This window comes from Schistocerca americana, chromosome 1 (assembly GCF_021461395.2).
Source record: "Schistocerca americana isolate TAMUIC-IGC-003095 chromosome 1, iqSchAmer2.1, whole genome shotgun sequence".
Lineage (NCBI taxonomy): Eukaryota > Metazoa > Arthropoda > Insecta > Orthoptera > Acrididae > Schistocerca > Schistocerca americana.
This window is the reverse complement of record NC_060119.1, coordinates 132,044,622-132,054,750: the sequence shown is the minus strand read 5'-3', so window position 1 is coordinate 132,054,750 and position 10,129 is coordinate 132,044,622. Positions and strand designations below refer to the sequence as shown.

Here is a 10,129-nt window from a genome sequence, read left to right as displayed (position 1 = left end):
ACGTTTACCAGTGTTGGCACAGTGTCCAGTTCCAGACAGGAACTGATATAAAATTTTTTATTTGAAAACTCGAGATTTGCACAAAACTTGCACTTTTTTAAATAAAAGTTGTTCAAATGGCTCTGAGCACTATGAGACTTAACATCTGAGGTCATCAGTCCCCTAGAACTTAGAACTACTTAAACCTAACTAACCTAAGGACATCACACACATCCATGCCCGAGGCAGGATTCGAACCTGCGACCGTAGCGGTCGCGCGGTTCCGGACTGAAGCGCCTAGAACCGCTTGGCCACCGCGGCCGGCATAATAAAAATCTGTTTCGATCAAACAGCAGATCGTTCTCAGGTATAAAACGGCTTCAGTTAGAAGACACGTGTCAAATCATGACAGCTTGTATCTAGATCAATGTTACAGTCCAATTGCGTTAAAACCATACAAGACAGCTGACTCTTTTGCTACCAGAAATAACCTAATGTATAGTTCTACAGCGTCTGTTGACCACATATACTCGCGTGTTACACATTTCGAGACATGCTGGACCACACATAGTCACTCGGCCGTGGAAGGCTTGCATAAATCGGCGTCTGCTGCGCTGTCCGACTATTGCCAAACGGTCCTCAGTCTACCCCTCCAGTCGATGCCGGAGCCTACTGGAGCGCCCTCCCCATAGGTGGTACTTATAACCTGAGGGTCACGTGACCACTGCGAAGCGGTGACCAATCCAGCCCACAGCGACGAAGTACCATAAATAGGGGTTCCGGCCACCGCCGAGGAACAGTTTTCTGCGCAGCACACCAGAAAAACACCAACCAACCATGTACAAGGTGAGTGCTCCTCCATAATCGTCGAAAATTGTTAGTTAGCGCTGTAAACCACTAATCTACATGCTCTCTTTATGGCAACGAGATAGTTTAAGATAAATGCGACGCCAAGTAGACTAAAATGTAATGTAAATCCTAAGGATCGTCATCAGAAACAAAAGAAGGGGAATATTCAGCTCCTTTGATTCGTCTCTTAACTTCGGAGGTGTTGCAGAGCAACGTTCGTACGGTTGCTTTTCAAGTTCGCATGGAAACATGCTTCCAAAGATGGTGTAGTTCGTCAGATTGCATTTCAGGGCTTAAAATGCACCGTAGAACTATTTTCGTGTCAGTTGCGCTTGTGATATCGACTAATCTCATGTCAAACTGTGCTCATGATAAAGATGCAGATTGAAACTTCCTGGCAGATTAAAACTTTGTGCCGGACCGAGACTCGAACTCGGGATCTTTGCCCTTCGCAGGCAAGTGCTCTACCATCTGAGCTACCCAAGCTTGACTGAAACCCCGTCCTCACAAATTCACTTCTGGCAGTATCTCGTCTCCTACCTTCCAAGTAGTAGAGCACTTGCCCGCAAAAGCCAAAGGTCCCGAGTTCTAGTCTCGGTCCGGCACACAATTTTAATCTGCCAGAAAGTTTCGTATTAGCGCACACTCCGCTGCAGAGTGAAAACCTCATTCTGGAAAGATGCAGATCGCCGTATGAGTTTCTCGGTATAGTCCTCTCTCTGCAAGTGAAGCTACATAAAAGTAAAATTCACAGCGAATAACAAAATAATTACAATGAACGTATTCGCAGTCATATGGACTGACATCAGCTGTATAATGGAATAACAACAATGAAAATGTCGCGAGCAGTAGCCTTACAATTTGGCTCTCCGAGCACGGTTCTCGGCCAGGCCCATATTTCCATGTAATGTCAACCATGTGTCTAAAACCTGTACCTGTACATCCATTATGTATATTCCCATACAAGGGAGACATTGTACCTGTAAGTAGCTTGCCCGGTGTCGGCCGATGAACCGATATTGCAGTGCCTGTGTTATTCCGAATTACGATGTAAGATTCCCTCGGCCTTCATGCATGGCGGATACCTTCAGGTGACATGATTTCAAACTAAAACATCAAAGGTGTATCGTACTATTTCGTAATTTATACGTACTTTTTGCAACGGTCAAAATATCTTTCTCTTTCGACTAAGCTCTGCACAGTCAAGTAGCATAATGGACGAGGTGTAAAAACAGTGTTTAACATTCTGAGGTATTTGTCCTATTTCACTGCCTCCGAATTCAGATTTTATGTAGTTTCGCTGAATTACTTCAGGCTAATGATAACATGATCGTACATAAGGGTCGCGCCCCAGTTCTGTCCATACCCTCGTCAGATCCTAGTTAATACTCTGTTTCCGATTTGCACGGCTTCGATGGAATGTTAAGCTTCAACCTATCTTCTCCTTTATAAGTGATGTTGTGGTTTGGATACGGCGTTAAGCTGCTGATCATTCAATAACAGACCTGGTACGCGAGTTAGCATTTCGAATGAAGACGTAGAGAATACGATCATGCCTCTAAATCTACATCTACATATATACTCCGCTGGCCACCAAGCGGTGTGTGTGGCTGAGGGCACAATTCGCGCCAAAGTCATATTCCCCCCCCCCCCCCCCTCCCGACCCACCGTTCCACTCCAAGATCGCGCGAGGGAAAAACGACTGTCTGAACGCCTCAGTACGAGCTCTTATTTCCCCTATCTTTGAATGATGATCATATCTCGATTTGAAAGTTGATGGTAATAATATAAACTCTACATCCTCGGCGAAGATTGGATTTTGGAATTTAGTGACCAGCCCCTTCTGTTTAGCGCGTCGTCTCTCTGCAATTGTGTCCCACTTCAAACATTCTATGAGATTTGTAACGCTCTCGCGATGGCTAAATGTACCAGTCACGAATCTTGCCGCTCTTCTTTGGACCTTCTCAATCCCTTGAATCAGACCAAACTGCTAAGGGTCCCATACAGACGAACAGTACCCCAAGACTGGACGAACCAACGTATTGTAAGCTATCTCCTTTGTTGAAGGACTGCATCCCTTCAGGATTCTAACAATAAACAGGACTCAAGAGTTCGCCTTACGCGCTACTTGTGTAATCTGATCATTCCATTTGAGATCATTTCGAATAGTCACACTCAGATACTTGACTGATGTTACCGCTTCCAAAGACATCATTTATTTTGTACTCATACGCAGTAGGTTACACTTACTAATGTTGAGAGATAACTGACAGTCATTACACCACGCATTTATTTTCTGCAAGTCCTCATTGTTTGTTCTCAAATTTCGTGTGATACAACTTTCCTGTAGACTACAGGATCATCGGTAAACAGTCTAAGGCCGCTGTCTATACCATCAAACTGATCGTTTATGTAAATCGTAAAAAGCAGATGACCTATGACGCTGCCCTGGGGCACAACTGAAGTTACGCTTGTTTCTGTTGAAGTCTCCCTATACAGGACGACATATTGCTCTCTGTCAGTTAGAAAACTTTCTATTCAGCCATATGTCATTGGATAGACCGTAAGCGCGCACTTTTTGTAGCAAGCGACAGTGCGGAACTGAGTCGAACGCCTTTCGAAAGTCGAGAAATATGTCGTCAACCTGGGAGCCGGAATCTAGGGCCTGTTGTATATCATGCACAAAGAGGGCTAGCTGTGTCTCGCATGACCGCTGTTTCCTAAAACCGTCCTAGTTTCTGCAGATGAGCTTCTCAGTGTCTAGAAAGGTCATTATGTCTGAACACAAAATATGTTCCATGATTCTACAACAAATCGATGTCAGTGAAATTGGTCGGTAATTATGTGCATCCAATCTGCTACCCTTTTTATAGATTTCTATGACCTGGGCCTTCTTCCAGTCCCGTGGAACTTTCTGCCGTTCCAATGATCTCTGACAGATGACGTTTGTTCGGTAACCGGAAGGGGGAATGGTGCTGCAGTCCTCTATCGTAAACGAGTTTTTGAAAACTAGGTTTAGAATTTCGGCCTTCTGTTTATCATCAGCAGTTACATTACCCGCACTGTCAGCAAGAGAAGGTATTGAATTATTTGTAGCGTTCATAGAACGATTGATGTACTTGCTTCAAAGCATGCGGATTCTCTGTACGCGAGTCAGGTTGCCAAAAACAGTGTGATCATATTTATAAAAAGGTTCGTAAATTTCAAAGGTAGTTTAAAAACGGTTTCTTTGATGCTGGTTGCTAGGGGCTTTAAAGCACGATTTACTTCTGTTGAACGCTGGGGCCCTCCGTTGCTTGTACATAGCCAATTGCCGTCAAAAATCAAATCCAGCAATTATCAGCAGGTGGTACGGTAACTCAGAAACATGATTTTCTGCCGTGAAAATCTCTGCATTTTGAGAGAATGACCTGCACAAAAAGTAGATTAGCTTCCGCAAGATCTTCAGGAAACGACACTGTGGCTTGCATCGCTTTATTTCGATTGACGCAGCTGTATATTTCTCTGACAGAACTCTTATATCTAGGGGCAGGTGATAACGTATTATTGATGAAGTTTCCGATTGAACTCAATGACACTTTCATTTATGTCCGAGGCACTATGTAAGTACAGTTTCAAGGGGTGAAGCTACAAATGAAGTGAATTAGGAGAAAGAATTTGCCTGCTACGAAAGAATGCAGCTTTGATACCGTGTCGCAATACCAGCTGCATATGATATTCTAAGTACAGTCATTGTAATTATTTAGAGACTTCATTACCAAACTAGAGTGCATGGTACTGGCATCAAAACAGGCAGTTCTGTTATTCAGAGCTAACACCCGTCGCTGCTACTGATATACGAGGGTAATCCCAAAAGTAATTGCATAGACCTGTTTATTTCTACAATGGCTTACATCGGTTTAAAGCTTGAACATTTAGCTTTTTTTCGACATAATCACCATTTCTGTCGATCCATTTTTGTAGACGATGCGACAATTTTTGTATGCCCATGTCATACCAGCTCGCCGCCATACTGTTCAGAAAGTTATGAACTTCTTCTTTCACCTCGTCGTCGGAGCTGAAACGCTTTCCGGCCAAATGTTCTTTTAACCTAGGGAACAGGAGATAGTCACTGGGCGCCAAGTACGGACTGTAGGGTGGGTGGGTGATTATGTTCCACTGAAACTGTTGCAGGAGAGCAACGGTTTGCCGAGCGATGTGTGGGCGAGCGTTGTCATGGAGAATGTGTACGCCCTTGCTCAACATTCCTCTTCTCCGGTTCTGAATTGCTCGTTTGAGTTTTTCAGAGTCTCACAGTACCTGTCAGCGTTAATTGTGGTCCCAGTGGGCATAAAGTCGACCAACAATACCGAGTGGGCATAAAGTCGACCAACAATATCGCTTTCCGATCTCAAAAGCCGGTTGTCGAGACTTTTCCGGCAGACTTTGTTTGTTTGAATTTCCGCGGCTTTGGCGAAGAAGGATACCGCCACTGGCGTGATTGTTGCCTGGTCTCAGATGTAAAGTGGTATGCCCAGGTTTCGTCACCTGTGACAATCGAGCCCAGAAAGTTGTCCTGTTCGGCTGCAAGCCGGTGAAGAAATGCGCGGGAAGCATCAACTCGTCGTACGTGGTCCTCAGTCAGCATGCGTGGCACCCATCTTGCGCACACCTTCTGGTAGTTCAACGTTTCCGTTAAAGTCCTGTGAGCGGTGCTTCGGGAAACCTCAGCAACCAACGTGCAGAGATCATTCAGGGTGATCCGCCGATCTTCAGGCATGCTTTGCTCAACCTTCAAGACTGTCTCCTCATACGTTGACCATCTCCCGCTCCTTTGTTCGGCGTGAATTTCGGTCCGAGAAGCTGCAAACTCTCTACACCACTTTCGAACATTTTTGACATCCATACAGGACTCGCCATACACTTCCGTCAATTGGCGATGGATTTCAATCGGCGCAGTGCCCTTTCCGTTCAAAAACCGAAGAACTGCTCGCAGTTCGCACTTGGCGGTAACATCCAACGGGACCTCCATTCTCAACGGCTACCAAGCCAAGACTGAGCGGCTCAGCGCGGCGTACACATGTTTCCACCCAGCGTGTGAAGCACTCTTCATAACAATGTGACCAACTGCCACCCAAACACAGTTTTGTACTTATAAAAAAATAGGAGACCCTACTTTTATGATTACCTTCCGTACGTCAGTCGGCTTTGCTACTTGCAAGCAGCGCTACATTTAAGGCAGGCAGCGGGAAATGAATGAAGAGTTTGTTTGCCTACCTACCGAGCCAATTTGCATTCACGGGCAGGTTGCGACTTCCCGGACACACCCCACGTAACGCGTGGCCCGTGGGCCTTGTCCAAAAATGCTCCAGTCTAATCCAGTGCTGCCTGGACAGTTGAGTAACGGCAGGTAACGTGTCTATTTCATACGCCCACGCCGGGTGCCACTCCTAATGGACGAAAATTCAGATTACCCCCACAACACATTTCTAAAATTAAAACACGCTCTGTGCAAATTTTAGCCTCTCCAACAGCTCTTATAGATGATTTTTGTAAATGTGAAGAAAGCGTATAATATATTCTAGTTGTTAGTATACTTGAACGTAAGCCTTTTTTTTATCATCACCAAATTGTAATTTACTGTAACTTGGTATCCCGAGCGAGTTGGCGCATTTCTATTCAAGAGGAGGGCGGCTCAAATCCTCAATTCAGATTTAGGTTTGACACGGATTCCCCAAACTGTATAAGGAAATGCTGGGATGGTTCCTTTGAAAACATATCGGGATAGTTTCCTTAACTGTCGTTCCATAATCTGAGACTGTTCTCAGTCTACAATCTTCACATCGTCCACTTTAATCTTGCTACTTTTTTTCCGCCCTTGTAATATGACAATTATGAGTCGATTGTTCTGACTACCTTTTAAAGTTTTTACGATCGAAGCAGTTAATTTATTCACGAACAAATGATTATAGAAAACCCGTAAGGACTCAGCGAGGTCCTCTCCAACCTACCAAAGTTTGAATGCCGTCACATTTTAAAGCTTCGCACGGAATGGTTCAAAATTATCATTGACGTGTCAGATCATTAATTTACCTTCCGTGTAAAGACACCACGAAAAAGGCAATCCTGACGATACGCTCTTTTGGTAGAGAAGTTTAAAATTTGTGTTCTGAGGGCTTCGATTAAAGCAGCGCTAGAGACAAGAGTATTTGCAGTTTATTCAAAGTTCGGTTTGTCAAGAAGCCTACCACGTTGCTAATCTTCCAGTTGCCGGGCATGGCAACCCGCTTCATTTGGTAGGTTTTGATTGCTACGATGTCTTTTCTACCAAAAAAATCTAAAGCACTGGGGACTTCAAATTCGCCCCCTCTTGTCTGAAAATCGCAAACGGATTGCACAGTCAATGTTTAACACCCGTATGGTAATCATTATCCATTTAAGAGTATGTGGCTCACGAACGTATCTGCATAACTGCCTGCCTAATGATCTTAACAATAAATATTTCACAATATGACTCAGATAGTATCATCTACTCAGAGCTATTAAATCAGATACAGATAATGTTAAAACTGGGGCACCCACAGTTGAAATAGTTGTACGTAATTGATTGGCGATTCATACAGTACAACAGTGCATAAATACAGGTGTCAAACTATTAAAATATAAACATGAATTACAATATAAAAATGAATTTAAGTCTGTATCGACTTAAATAAATGCAGTTCAAGCGGACTATTGGACTATTTTTTTCAGTTTTATGTTTTAAATAGTTATAAAATCTGTATTTAAACGCTGTTGTGTTGCATGAATTGTCAATCAATTTAGCTGTCACGATAATTTTCTGTACCTGCTGTCATTCTTCAGCCATGAGAAAGAAAGTGAAGTAAGTGAAGTAGCAGTAAGTTACATTTAATCTTCCGCATTAACAATTCTGGGAAGTTACTGGAAGGAGTGCAGTTGCCTTTTTTAAGACGTCTATGGCTTGACTAAGGAAGAAAGATTAGAGATTAACGGGCTGTCGATTACGTAATCATGAGAGACATAGCACAAAAGCAGATTGGAGAAAGATGGGAACGGAAATCAACCACAGACTTCTAAAGGGAAACCTCCCGCCCTTTAGAGATATCACAGAAAATTCAAATCTGGAAGGGGGATTTAGTCGGCTGTCGATTTTCGTTTTGTGTCTTCTAAGCCCCCTCAGTTTAGGAAGGAATTTTTCATTAGAATTCAAACAATGGGCGTCTTCTTTGGAAATTTGTGGTAAGATCTTATGGGACCAAACTGCTCAGGTCATCAGTCCCCAAGCTTACACACTTCTTAAGGGGGGGGTAGGCCGTCGAACGGGCCGACTTGGAGCACGAGAGGCACCACAGGACATTTTAATTTCCATTGTCTATACATTTACAAATAAATTCATAAAACTTTGTCAGCATGACCAAGAAGGATTCAGAATTCACACTCATAGCAGTGGAAGTTCGAAAACGTAACGAAATAATTTTCTTTACGTGTGAAATTTCATCATTTTTTTCACTTACTAATGGCAGCATTTGTTGCTATAGGTACACTTTTCTTCATAAGTAAGAGAGATTCTTCGATGAATTTTGCACAGCATACAAACCATACTTAAATGTGTATGAAACTCTAGAATTTTCCACATCTATTAAAAACTTTTACAAATTGAGGTAACTAACTATAAAATTTGTGTTTTTTCTAAACATGAAGTTTAAAATATAACAGCTCATTCGTTTTTTCATAAATTAAATAAATTCTAGAGCTTCATACACCTCTAAGTATGGTATGTATGCTGTGCAAAATTCATCGAAGAATCTCTCTAACTTACGAAGAAAAGTGTACCTATAGCAACAAATGCAGCCATAAGTAAGTGAAAATATGATGAAATTTCACATGTAAAAAAAATTATTTTGTTATGTTTTCGAACTTCCACTGAAATGAGTGTGAATCCCGAATCCTTCCTGGTGATGTTGACAAAGTTTTATGAATTTATTTGTAAAAGTATAGACACTGGAAATTAAAATGACCTGTGATGCCTCTCCTGCTCCAAGTCGGCCCGTTTGGCATCCTACCCCCCGTAATCTAACTTAAACTAACTTACGCTAAGGACAACACACACGCCCATGCCTGAGGGAGGACTCGAACGTACGACAGAGGGAGCCGCGCGGACAGTGACAAGACGCCCTAGACAACGCGGCGGCGTCTTCTTTGTTGAGGACACTTGCAACACTTTCGTGACCACTGAGAAAATCAATGAAAGTTTGAGACGACGCGAAAAACTCTTTGCAACATCCATTATGAGGTGTCGTATTTCCTTCTTTTGACGTCACCCTGTGGCTATTTACATCCTTGAGCATTCCTTGACACCTACACATATTCCCCTTTTTGTAGTACGTTTATATTGGCAGTTTACTTAGCCCTGCGTGTCTCACCAGCTTGTCCCACAAGTGGTTACCTTGCGACTATGCCCTACAGTTCGCCGTCTTCGCCGCCGTGCTGGCCGTGGCCCGCGCTGCCTTCGTGGCCGCCCCCGCAGTAGCCTACGCCACCCCCGCTGCCTACGCACCTGCTGCCCTCACGTCGCAGAGCTCCAACATCCTGAGGAGCTTCGGCAACCTGGGACAGGTGTCCACCTACTCCAAGACCGTCGACACGCCCTACTCCAGCGTCACCAAGTCTGACGTCCGCGTCAGCAACGACGCCGTCGCCCACGTGGCCGCCCCCGCCGTGGCCTACGCCGCCCCGGCCTACGCGCGCGCCTACGCCGCCCCCGCTGCTTACGCCGCCCCCGTCGTCGCCGCCCACGGTCTGCTGGGAGTGGCCTACTCCGCCGCCCCTGCCGTCGCCCACCTGACCTACAGCGCCCCGGCTCTGTCCTACGCCTGGTAGACGGATTGAATCCTCATAATTATCAGCCATTATCTATTTATTCCGCGCTGCATGTAAATAAACTTTTCGACATATAACATGCATTCTTTATTGGCGTATCACCATTAGTTTGTAGCCATTACCTTATAAGTTCAATGCTTCCTTGAAGATAAGAAATACAATTCTCTGCAAAAACTTTCAAAACCATGTATCTAGGAAACACTGACTTGAAAGAAGGGACAGGATGACGGGAAATGTATTAAGACATCCGGACGTAAGGTCTACCCTACTAAAGGGGGCTATTGAGGGGAAACCTTGCAGCAGTCCGCCGACATGGGAATAGATCCAACGTTGGAAGTTCTTCTCTGAGATAAAAAACTTGTCACAGGACTACAGACGCGGTTGCCACATCAACTCAGTTTGAAAACTGAACACAAAAATT

The 10,129-nt window shown here is 44.1% G+C and overlaps 1 protein-coding gene across 1 annotated transcript; it reads left to right on the top strand.

The window, feature by feature from the left end:
• Nucleotides 1–816: 816 nt before the first annotated feature.
• LOC124606486 (cuticle protein 67-like) lies at nucleotides 817–9,708 on the top strand. Its single transcript, XM_047138506.1, has 2 exons — nucleotides 817–825; nucleotides 9,211–9,708. The coding sequence occupies exons 1-2, from the start codon at nucleotides 817–819 to the stop codon at nucleotides 9,706–9,708; spliced, it is 507 nt and encodes a 168-aa protein (XP_046994462.1).
• The last annotated feature ends 421 nt before the right edge of the window (nucleotides 9,709–10,129 follow it).